The sequence below is a fragment of the Elgaria multicarinata genome, chromosome 9, assembly GCF_023053635.1.
Source record: "Elgaria multicarinata webbii isolate HBS135686 ecotype San Diego chromosome 9, rElgMul1.1.pri, whole genome shotgun sequence".
In the NCBI taxonomy this organism is placed as follows: domain Eukaryota; kingdom Metazoa; phylum Chordata; class Lepidosauria; order Squamata; family Anguidae; genus Elgaria; species Elgaria multicarinata.
In genome coordinates, this window is record NC_086179.1 from 97,299,951 (window position 1) to 97,312,784 (window position 12,834).

The 12,834-nt window shown below is 43.3% G+C and overlaps 1 protein-coding gene across 1 annotated transcript in view; it reads left to right on the top strand.

The window, feature by feature from the left end:
* Window positions 1-12,834, top strand: part of CCDC91 (coiled-coil domain containing 91) — a 141,374-nt gene that overhangs the window by 21,669 nt on the left and 106,871 nt on the right. The window contains exon 2 of the mRNA XM_063134388.1: window positions 7,829-7,872. Coding sequence (XP_062990458.1) covers window positions 7,843-7,872 — 30 coding nt within the window. The 5' untranslated portion in view covers window positions 7,829-7,842. The remainder of the gene's footprint in view (window positions 1-7,828; window positions 7,873-12,834) is intronic.

The window sequence follows — 12,834 nt, forward strand, 5'->3', positions numbered from 1 at the left end:
GTTGGGCTTCAAATTGTTTTGTAATTCTCATTCCATTTCATTTATTTGGATGAGAGAAATCCTGTCCAATAGCAATTAATGTTCCTGCTATTTCCTTGTGCCGTGACCTCTCCCTTTTCGGTAGAATATGTGGCTTGTTAGCGATTGTAACAGAAACTTCCATTTCCAGATGAATATCAAGGGACGGTTAGGGGCAGGGGGAACGGCATCCAATTGTGTAGTGACTGTAGCCAGAGGTCCATAAGCTTTGATTGTCAGTGTTAACACCCTGCCCTGCCCCGCCCCACTCACAAACATACACACTTTTGAAGATGGGAATATTTGCTTGTACTCCTTTATCTGTTCTCCAAAAATTCTGTGATTATATCTCCAAATTCCTTTAGTACCCTAGGATGCAGTTCACTTGGCTCTGAATAGCTGAATACATTTGGAACGACTAAATGCTCCTGTACTACCTCTTTACATAACTTGGGCTGTAACTTTTCCTCTTATCATTTGACCTATTTTTGACAAAGCTCAGCAGGTGACATGAGAAAAATCCTTCTCTGACTTGGGATGATGAAAGGCTTTTGGACTGAGTGTGGGCCTTCAGCCGAGAGCCAGAAGCATTTGTACATTTGTGAGGCTTAGCACTAACTTTGTCCATGCTGATGTGAGATGCCACAGTACTATGCATTATGTGTGATATTTCTACATGAGGCAAGTGGAATTAGTTGTTGAACTAATTCCACTTGCCTCATGTTAGTGTTTGTGAGAAACATTTGCTTGTGATATAGTGGAGTCAGCGGTTGTGCAAAATGTTCTGCTGCCTCAGGAAGGAGGATATGCACTGGCAACTGGTGCCTTGCCCTAGCCAGGATGTCCAGGTCCGAGTGCTGCACTTTGAGGGGACCTTCCTCAAAGCATGGCTTGGTGAGGGGTGGCTGGAGCCTGCCTGTACTGCCTGTGGCATTTGGGGTAGGGTGCCGTCTGTCTGCGCAATCTCTTGTTCAGGGGACTCTCCCAGAGCAGGTGGGCTCTCCAGGCAGACCTTCATCCTGCCTCATCTCCCGCTCTGGGAGAATCCCCAAATGAGAGAGATCAGACTACCTGATCTCTTACTTTGGGAGAGTCCTTAAAGTGAGAAACTGGATGGGAGGCTGCCTCTTCAGAGAGCCCATCCATTCACCTCTTCTCTCACTTTGAGAGATGGCTCAGAGCAAGAGATGGTCAGGGGCTTTCTCCTCCAAGAAGCCCTGCTTGCTTGCCACAGGGCTTCTTGCATTATTCACAGCAGGAGAGCCAGCCCGTACAGCAGCGGCAGTGCCTGCAAGGGCCCTCTTGGCAGTGTGTGGATGATCTGCCACCCTTCTTGATCCACTGTCTTTGCAGGGGACTCACACTACCTCATGGGAGGGCCATCCCTGAGTGGAGTCATTTAACCTTTGCCCAGTTTTTTCTTAAATTGGGTGGCACCAGATCTGCCAGTGTAGCTGCACTAGCTGACATCAGAAACTCAGCTCACGTTTACCTGGATAGTGCCATGCCACAAATGCCAGAGCCCACACATTTTTTCATAAGCCGCCACCGAGATTACTTATAGTACCGTATTTCTTCGATTCTAAGACGCACTTTTCCCCCATATAAACATCTCTAAAAACGGGGTGCGTCTTAGAATCGTGGGTGTGTTTATTATTACTTAGAATCAAAGCTTTTTTTCTGTTGGTGGTACTGAAATTAGTGTGCGTCTTACAATCGATGGCGTCTTAGAATTGAAGAAATACGGTAAGTAATCCTGAGTGTGTGGAAATGTCTGACTCTTGTTTTAAGTGAGTTTTATTTATTTATTTATTTATTTATGTATTACATTTATATGCTGCACTATAGCTGAAGCTCTTTGGGTAGTTTACAAAGGTTAAAAACAGTGAACATTAAAAGCAAATATAAAAATTTAAAATCATCAAAAGCATAAAAACAACAATATCCATTTAAAACAACTATTCTGGGGTCAATTAAAAACTCAGCATATGTTGTTAACTTCCGGGGAGAAGAGAAAAGTCTTGACCTGGCTCTGAAAAGATAACAATGTTGGTGCCAGGCGAGCCTCGTCAGGGAGATCATTCCATAATTGGGGGGCCACCACTGAAAAGGCCCTCTTGTTGCCATTCTCTGAGGAGGACCATAGATGTTTAGCATAGTGTTCATTTCGGGAGAGGCGTTCTGTTAGGTATTGTGGTCCCAAGCTGTGTAAGCCTTTATAGGTTAAAACCAGCACCTTGAATTGGGCTCGGAAACGTTTAGGCAGCCAAAGCAAGCGGGCCAGAGCTGATCTTATATGCTTAAACATTCTGGTTCAGGTTATCAATCTGGCTGCTGCATTTTTGCACAAGCTGCAGCTTCTAAACCTTCTTCAAAGGCAGCCCCAGGTAGAGCGGGTTGCAATAATCTAATTTGGAGGTTACCAGAGAATGGACAACTGAAGTTAGGTTATCCCTGTCCAAATAGGGGCATAGCTGGGCCACCAACCAAAGTTGGTAGAAGGCACTCCGGGCCACCGAGGCCACCTGAGCCTCAAGGGACAGAGATGGTTCTTAGGAGAACCCCCAAGCTATGAACCTGCTCCTTCAGAGGGAGTGCAACCCCATCCAGAACAGGTTGAACACCCACTATCTGGTCAGGAGAACCACCCACTAACAGCATCTCAGTCTTGTCTGGATTGAGTTTCAGTTTATTAGCCCTCATCTAGTCTATTATTGCAGCCAGGAACCAGTTCAGCACATCCACATCCTCACCTGATGAAGATGAGAAGGAGTAGAACTGTGTGTCATCAGCGTACTGATGACAACACACTCTGGATGACCGCACCCAACAGTTTCATGTAAATGTTAAACAGCATGGGGGACAAAGCTGACCCCTGTGGAACCCCATACTTGAGAATCCACGGAGCCGAGCAACGTTTCCCAAGCACCACCTTCTGGAGCTGACCAGCCAAGTAGGAGCGGAACCACTGCAATGCAACACCTCCCACTCTCAACTCAGCCAGTCATTCCAGAAGGATACCATGGTCGGTGGTATCAAAAGCCACTGAGAGATCAAGGAGAATCAACAGAGTCACAGTCTCCCGACACAGGTAATCATACAGGGCAACCAAGGCTGTTTCCGTGCCAAAACCAGGCCTGAAACTCAACTGAAATGGATCCAGATAATCAATCTCATCCAAGATTGTCTGGAACTGGCCCGCTCCAGGACCTTGCCCGGGAATGGAACATTTGCCACCGGCCTGTAGTTACTAAGATTTTCTGGGTCCAGGGAGGATTTCTTCAGGAATGGTCTCACTACTGCCTCTTTCAGACCGCCTGGGACCACTCTTTCTCGCATAGAGGCATTGATCACTTTCTTGGCCCAGCTGGCTGTTCCATCCCTGCTAGCTTTTGTTAACCAAGAGGGGCAAGGATCCAATACAGAGGTGGTTGCACAAACCTGTCCAAACACCTTGTCAACATCCTCGAGCTGTACCAACTGAAATTCATCCAAGAAAACTGGACAAGGCTGTGCTCTGGATTCACCTGCTATAACACCGGAGTCTAAGTCCTGGTGGATGTCAAAGATTTTATTCTGGAAATGCCTAGCAAATTCATTACAGCGGTCTACCATGTCCCTGGGGCTGGCATGTAATAGCCCCCGGACAACTCTGAAAAGCTTAGCTGGACGGAAGATCGATGATTTGAAAGTGGCAGCAAGGTATTGTTTTTTTGCTGCCTTCACTGACCCTGAATATACCTTACCATAGGCACTTACCAGTGTTTGGTTGCATCCAGTAGGAGTTTGTCTCCATCTGCCCTCAAGCCGTCTCCTATTTTGTTTTATCGCTTTCAGCTCTGGGGTATGCCACGGAGCCGTATGAGCTCTACTCAGGAGTGGGCGCTCAGTAGCGATCATGTCAGCCGCCCTGATCATTTCTGCATTCCACAGATCAACCAGGGTTTCAACAGGAGCGCCAGCCCTATCAGCCAGGGGGACCAGAACATGGCACAGTCATTAACTGTCTGGGTCGCATTCCCCTTACTTGGGAATCTACACGTCACTACACTGATTGGGCCCCCCTCAGATCCCCCTTCCTGACTCTGCATCCCCCCTCCCAGGCACATCACAACCCACAAAGAAAAAAAAAGAGGAGCAGCAACAGACAGGCAGGGAACAACAGCAGCCTCTTCCTTGCGTGGTGGCAGTGTTCCCTTGTCCTGCAGGCACTGGCTCTCCCAGGACACCTCGGCCAGCTGGCTTACGTATCCCTCTCCAGGGAGGGGGGCAGGTGGAGGATAGCAGCAGCTGGCCGGGTGTCCAGGGGCTTGGTCCTGCAAGGCGTGGCAGTCTGCAGAAGTCCAACAGGGAGAGGGAGGCAGTGATCGCACAGCAGCAGCAAACAGGCAGGAGCAGCAGGCGGCTCTCCCTCTTCCCTGGGTGGTGTTCCCTTCTCCAACTGAAAAATCTTCTTTGTTTTTTTTTTTTAAAAAAAAGGATACTCAGCCTTAGCTTTTATAAAGGAAACTGGATTATCAATTTACTGAATGTTCATGTTTATTTAACAAGTCTCCTGCATGGTAAGGTTCTTAATGCCTTCATTGAGAAACTTTATTGATACCTAATTCAACAATTATACCATATCCAAATTTATTAGTGAGGTGAACTCAACCTAAAATACTCTATTTCTCCTTAGTAGAAGTGTTTGGACTATGTTTCCGGAAATAATTAGCTTAATTCCCTACTCTACAGATCATATTTTGGCATATGCCCAGAAGCTATTAATGGGAGTTTTGTGTAGATTCTCTTAAATATGGCCTTTCCCTACATGTGTACTGAATCTTTGGGTTCCCCCCGCCCCTCCTGTTAGCTGCTTTTGTGGCGCCAACCTGTAGTACTTCATACTTATCTTCCAAAACGTAGATATTGAACATCATGGATTTTTGAATGGCAAAAATGCGAACAGCAGAGGTTTTTCAGAAAGCAATTAGTGAGTCCTCTTTCCTTGGCATACAGCTTCATAAATGCCAATTGTTTTTTAAAGAGCTGCTACACCTTAAATATTGGATCACTTCTACTTGCTAACAGTTCTTTCAACATGAAGTATCCTTTTAAATATATATTTATTGAATTTTACATTTATATCAAAAGGATATAACATCCGAGCACATCAAATATAAAACAATGATGAAGTAAGTTCTTTTACTTAAAAAGTTTGTAACAATTTGTATATAAAGTATCCATATTATAATTAAAACTTGAACATATGCCAATTCCAAATAAAGTACTAGGCAAGCTTAGCAGTTTTAAAGTTGGAATTAATATTCGTCAGGTGATTATCCATTGCAAGTATGTGGAAAACTTAATATATGTCATTGAAATGCATATATCATTTGTCTCCACAGCAAATTTCACGCTATTGTTAGCTCCAGATGAGGAGCCTGATGCCAGAATCTGCCCAATTTTCTGGCATTAGTTACAGTTGCTCTGGCCTGATGACACGGACAAGGTGGTTGCAGCAATGCGAGCAACCATATATCCTATCAATCCTTGCCCTTCCTGGCTAATAAAAGCTATCTGAAGTAGCTGTTGCACAAATCCACAAATGCAAGTATAAGCTGATATACATATACGATTGATTTAACTAATGCAGTAAAATGAGGAAGCTTTATAAATTGATAGTAAATTATTCATACTGAAATTCAGGGCCAAATATATCTCAAGTTATCAGAAAACCCGATTAGTTACGTAACAACACAATCCTATACATGTCTATTGAAAAGTAGACATGTAAAGGATTGTGCTGTTAGATAGGGGAAAGGAAAGGAACCTCTCGTGCAAGCACTTGAGTCATTGCTGACTCCTAGAGGGACGCCTGCTTTTGCTGACGTTTTCCTGGCAGACTTTTGTAGCAGGGTGATTTGCCATTGCCTTCCCCAGTTGCAGTTACCTTTCCCCCAGCTAGCTGGGTACTCATTTTACCGACCTCGGAAGGATGGAAGGCTGAGTCGACCTTCCTGGTGGTAAGGCCTGGTCTCGCTGAGGGGATTGTTTGTCCACATACACACACACAGGTCACAGAAATTCACCACTGTTGCTGCTGCTTCTGCTTTCACTCCAGATGGCCGTTATTCTGAGTGCTGTATTATGAGCTTCCAGAAGCTTTCATTAGCAATAAATTTTAAAACACAAAAGGGATTTTTTTTTTAAAAAAAAAAAGCTATTCCATCAAATATAAGATCAAAGGAAATGGAAATTATCAGGATTTTAATTACATAATCTCTCATTTGTTCACAAACCCTGGACAAAAAATTTGCCACGGTTTTTTTAAGCTAACGCGGTGAGGGAGATTTTTTTCTTTTCTACTTTAAACTGCCCTCCTTCCATCAATCTTTTACCAATCTTCTTGAAATTTTCAGGTTATGTATAACCAATATTTCTTTTTGGCACATGTAAATTTCAGGAAGTTTGGCGAAACATTTTCAATTTTATGAATGGTAGAATGACCAACCCCCGATTACCCCTTTATAATGGTAGAATGCCCCCCCCCCGCCCCATCGAACCTTAACTAGCTGTGCACCGTAAATAATGTTCTCTAATAACTGTATTGGCTATCTATTAGCTATGGAGCCACGCTCAAGGTTTTGTTTCTGACATACAAAGCCCAAAATGAATTGGCACCGGGATACCTAGCTGACCATCTTCTTGTATATGTGTTCAGTCGACCCCAGGGGTTGGAGGAGGAGAAGAAGTTACTTCAGCTCAGTAACATCAAACCTTGCTTTGACCTATCTATCATGTGTGGAGGGCATAATCACTTTTATTATATCATATTTCCAAGACAAATCAAAGTGTTCAAAACTAGAGTGATCTAATATATCTTAGTTTTGATAGTTTTGTCAAAAATGACAAATCTGAAAATACTCAAGGATAGAGATGTGAAGGCCTGGGGAAAAAAATGGGAGAAATGCCTCCTCTCATTTTCCCTCAAGGATTGTTTTTGTGTCTCCCCCCCCCCCCATTTTTTTGGGGAACAATAGAAAACTTTGGATTATGCGATATTTTCTTACATTCTTACCCACCTTTACTGTGTCCAAATGATTTCCAAAAGCTATGAAATATGACTTTTATAGAAAGACTAGAGATGTAAAATATCTGGAAATAATGAACCATAGGGAAATGTTTGTTTTTTTTAAAATCTCTGTAAGATGCCCAGCGTAGTTGTTTCTTCCATTCCTTATTAAAATTATTGATCTAATGTGTCTTTTACTGATAGACATTTAGGGATGCTCAGTTTCCCAACATGTGAGTAGAGACACTCTTATCATATCAGAAATGTTGCATTTTTCTTCATGGTCTCTGTGCATCCCACATATGGGCTTTGCACCTGCATGGAGCTTGCTTCGGGAAATTTCTATAGCTGACACAAACTTTCTCTGGAAATTTTACATCACTAATCAAGGAAGAGTAGGATATAACTACTCTTATATCTTGTTCTATAACTGCTCTTATATCTTGTTCTATCTGGACAGATGCCCCCCTTGGTCCAAATCCTGTACAGTCATACTAAGCATTTTTATTAAAGTCTGGATCAAAATGTACTGAGCAAATAGGAAATTTCAAAGGATGTAACATTTTCCTATATGTGTCTCAGCTCTTCCACAGTCTTTATTGTACTATTCCCTGTTAATTCTAGGCTTAGGAACCAACTATAGCAGAGCATTCAATGGACTTTTATTAAAAACTTGCCCTATCTTACACTTGCCAGAAGTAAAGGTTAATGAATGGGGAAGAGACTTATGAATTTATATTTTATATTGTTCTTTAGGTATTTCCTGGGAAATGGATGACGATGACTTTGGAGGATTTGAGGTATGGAGCTAGTAATAGTGATATTATTATTATTTATTCATTCAATTTATAACTTGCCTTTGTACAAAGTACTTTAGTACACAATTAAAAACAGTTTAACAACAAAAAACCTTCAATAAAAACAACACAGCCTAGAAGCAGTATATAACAATCAGCAAAGAGAAATAATACTTCTAAAAAGGGAAGACCTGTCGGAATAACAGTCTTTAATTCCCGCTAAAAAACATTCAAAGAGGTCCACAGGTGCATTTCAGTTGGAGGGCCATTCCACAGCTGAGGGGCGGCAAAGGATAAGTTCTCTCATGGGACTGCCAATTTCATATTAGGCAGCTGCAGCAGATAACCCTCAGAGGACCTTAAGTAGTGGACTGGGACATAGGGGAGGAGGCACTCCTTGGGGTACCTAGGACCTATGCTATGCCATGTTTGTGAGGGTTGTGCCAAATTAATTTACTTTTTACCATATAATTAAATTGCTAATTTCTGCACCCCTCCTTCTATTCAATCATTTGTTCTAACTTAATATTATTATTAATTATTATTATTATTTTTAAAACCCTTAGCCATTTTGACAGAACTTCCCTCTTTTTTGCACAGTTCACTTCTTTCTGTCTCAACTCAGAAATCAAGTATCCTATCCTCCTTTCAAGATAAGATACCCACAATCCTAGGTTGGCCATAACTACTCCTCTTAGTAGCTGGGTGTGGGGTGGGGAGAAAGCAAGCATATCATCCAATAAAAGACGCATCATAATTGATCTAGCTCCAGGTATGGCCCACTCCTCTTGTCACACCCAGAGCTGGCAAAGTGCTGGTAGGAATGCAGACCTTAGCCATAGAGCTGGTTTTGGACTCCCTTTATTGTTCTCAACTCTCTACCTTCCATAGCATTAGAATGCCCTTCAAACTATGTGTCAGGACATTTAAATTGATGTTCCAGAGGTGTTTTTATTCTTGGTCAAGTGGTGTTGGTGAAATACCAGATTGTAGAGAATCACAAGGTCTCTGACATATTGATTATATATCATCTGTGTGAGCACTGTCTTTGTGACCATATCTTACTCCAAAGTGATGTTCTCAGAATAGGTGGCCATTTTGTCAGAGGTCTTGATGACTACTGTAGTAGCTTGAACTTGAGTCTGTCTCCTAGGGCAAACTGGTAGAATGGCATGTGGCTCTCCAACAGTTCCAAGTCTAGTGGGATGTAGAAATGGTTGCCATAGGTGTTTACAATAGCTTTGTTCTCCATATCATTCTCGTCTTTATTGCCAGCTTCATTTCTAATCTTGGTTGCATTCTGTTTTGTGCTAGTATCAGTGCCCTGGTAGTATGTCTTCCAGACCTAGCTGCAGGAGTTCATCACATCAGAGTCATCAGTGGATGTGATCTCGTTGCAATTCATCTTGATTGTGGTCTTTTTCATCACAGCGCAGCCCAGGTCCTGGTCCATGATTTGCATTTGTTGCATGTGTTAATGAGACTGTGAAGGCCAAGTGGGCCATCCTGGGCACAGTCACATTATGGGCCCCCAGGTTGAGAGAATGGACCAAGAGCTCCTGGTTCTGGTCAATTGTCAAGACATTATTCATAATGACCATGCTCTGCCAAATGCCATTGACTGTACTGATAAGAACCCATTGTTGTCCTCTGGACAATTAAACCCTCTCTAATCTTTCTTTCAATGCAGCAAGCAATGGCAGACTTCGACCTTGATGATTTCAAACCTGAAATTGCTAGCAATGATGCCATTGGGAAAGATAAATCCAGCTTTATAGTCAATTGGACTACAGTTGAGCAAATAGGCACAGGAACCGTGAGCGCCAGCAAGAGCGGCATGCAAATGAGTTTTAAACAAGAGCTCCTCCAGGAAGCTGTAGATGAGTACAACAAGGCCCTGGCCAAATGGGGACAAATCCCTGTCCAGGGGCATGATTATTCCAAATTTGATTTGGTCTATAGTCTATCAAAATTTCAAGATTTTTAACAGCCACAATGGCATACGCCTAGCAAGCTCAACAATTGCCAGATGGTGTAACAGTGGCAGTGCTATCCATGAGGGACTAGGGTTTGTGGACAGGACCCAGCCTCAAAAACAGACATTACCCACCAATACCGTAGCGGCTTTCCGTACTGCTAAGAGCAAGCTGGATGGGGTGGTGGCTGCTGTGGAAAGCACTCCAAGACCTCTAACATGTTTACTCATGCAGGGATTGAAAAAAAATCCTTGGGACCATAGAGGACCCCCCTGCTTGACACAGTTGGCCTGTGAACTAGCACCAGAGAACCCCATGGACTTGACAAGACTGCAGATGTTCAGAAGTGAGCTAACAAATAACCTCACAAAGCTCAGCAGCTGCATTGCCAAGGAACAGAGAAAACTGGAACAGGCCTAGGATGAATTTAGCCAATGGCAGGTTGTAGAGCAGTTCCGTGGACTGGAAGACAAGGCTGCCTTTGGAGGTCACCTCTGCTAAATGCAAGGCCCTCCACTGCCAGATCAGTTGGATCTGGGAGACCATCACCTGGGTTTTGAATGAAGACATTGCTCTGGCTGAGCACCTCCACTCTTTGTTTAGGGAGCAGCGCGTCACAATTGCAAGCATCCTCATTCTTATGCCCATGTAGCAACCAAAGTATTGCTGTTGTGATACTGCCACAATCAGGACTTTTTTTTTCTTTTTCTTTTTGATCTTCAAGGCAATTTTGGCTGCATTTTTTTTTTTTGTAGTAGTAGTAGTTGACTTGATGGCAGTGGTTTGTACCTTTCCAAGGAGTTGTACTAGAAGATTGTTGTTTTTACTAGTTGCTATGTAGAGTTTTAGGCTTGTACAAGCTTATGGCTCTATACATATGGGATTTGTGCTTCTCAAAGGTATTTGGGAAATGTCCGCAAAATGGTCACCATTGGTGATCACTAGGATTTCAAGCTCCTCGAAGGCTTTTGAAAACAAAGGCCTGTTTGTCCATATTCCAAGATATGTTTCAGACTTTTTCTGATGGAGAGACTGTAGCCCTTCAGCAGTATATTACCCTATTTCTTCGATTCTAAGACGCACTTTTTTCCGCATGTAAACATCTCTAAAAATGGGGTGCGCCTTAGAATCGCAAGTGTGTCTTAGGTTTTTTTTTCTGTTGGTGGTACTGAAATTAGTGTGGGTCTTACAATTGATGGCGTCTTACAATCAAAGAAATACGGTAATAGCTATGGTGTAATGAGCTGCATGTGGGCCTGCAGCTGATCACTTACACTGTGGATTGGCACAATGTCAATAGTGAGTCTGGTTTTTGGCAGCCAACTGATGGCGCATGCACCATGATCAACCCTGTTCCTGACCTGTACAGCCTGAGCATCCTTAATGGTGCCGACTGGGAAAGGAATATAGTTTACAATTGGCCTGCTGAACCTGCTTGGTTTTGATAACACTAATTGGCTTGAAGAGGGGACTTGTGTTGGAGATTTACTGACAAATTCCCTGTGGTCCAAGACCCTCTGGGTGCACCTTGAGCTGATAAATGCCACACACAATATCTCTGGTGCTCCTAGCACACTCCTTTGGTTCCTTTGGAGAGACTGCCGCTTCCACCAGCCCATATTTAAATGGCTGCGATGCTGAAAGTTTCTGCTATGGATAATACAGGATGGCACAGCCACAAGCTTCTGATCTCTCTTGTTCTGGAAATACAGTGAGCATCTACAGTGCATTGTCCTAATTGAACTTGAACTGTAGTGGCTGAATATGCTAACTCAATGGTGCGATGAAAAGCAAGTGATTCCATCTGCCACTGCCTTGAGCATCTACCCAGAGCTCTGCCATTGGCCACACCCATGGAGGAAACTGTCGTTCTGACTGCAGAGCCCACTGTGCATGCACAAGCATACTGGTTACGGCAGATTAGCCTATTCAAGCAGCAACTTGAGGAGAAGCACAGTCTGCTCTATACAAAAAAAATAACCAGTGCAGTGTTAATGCTCTTGATGGAGAGGATACAACCCTGTTTACTGCCAATATGGGACTGGGTAGTGGTGGCATCAGCCTTCTCTCTACCATTGTTGTGGTCCCAGTCATTGCGGGCCTGGAAGAAGCTGCTGTAGTCTGCGGGCTACTCACTGTGGCGGGCAAATTCATCAGTTGCCACCTGGCCATCAATGCTAAAAAATATGATGAGATTCATGTGCTCGCCAAGGTGAAGCTAAACTCAGTCTCAGACCACCCTGCTGGATAGTAAGATTTCTCATAAAGGAATTTTGACTTTGCTAAAGGAGGTCAAACAATACAGCCAGATGAAGGAACCAGATCTGCACAGGCACACGAGATGAACATGGCGCTGGCGAGATAGATGAGGCAACAACAACAACAAAAATGGAACTCCTTCTGCGGAGCCAAGAACAGGCACCCTAAAAAAACCACTTGGAAAATTAGAGTACCCATCAAGCACATGTATTTAGAGCAAACCGGGTTAAACTATATTTTGTACAGGCATAGAGCCCAGGCCAGCAAAGGGGTGGGCTGTCCCTAGGGTTAGATTTCTGTTGGGTGTTTGGGAAAAGGGTCTGGGAACTACGGTCACCCTCAATTGACTGGAATGCTTGCTCCCTGCCACTGCTGCTTATACTAATCTCCATGCAGATAATTTAATAACAATTGGGTTGTGAACCGCCCAGGCGGTATATAAATGTAATAAAATAAATAAATAAACAATCTTCATTTTTGCCTGCTTTAAACTGACAAGGACTGGAAATTCTACACTCTCCATTGTCCAAATTACCAATGCAACAAAATCAAATATAGGGAGACTCCGCTTAGACATGCTTGGAGAAGACAGATGAGATGAGACACAGTTGGAAATGCTTCAGTTTTCTAGGCCCTAGATAATATTTCTAGACTAGGTATCAGGAAGAATAGTAACAAGGTTGCAGCAGTCTGGATGTGATATGGCTACTATTGGTGATCTTTATACACA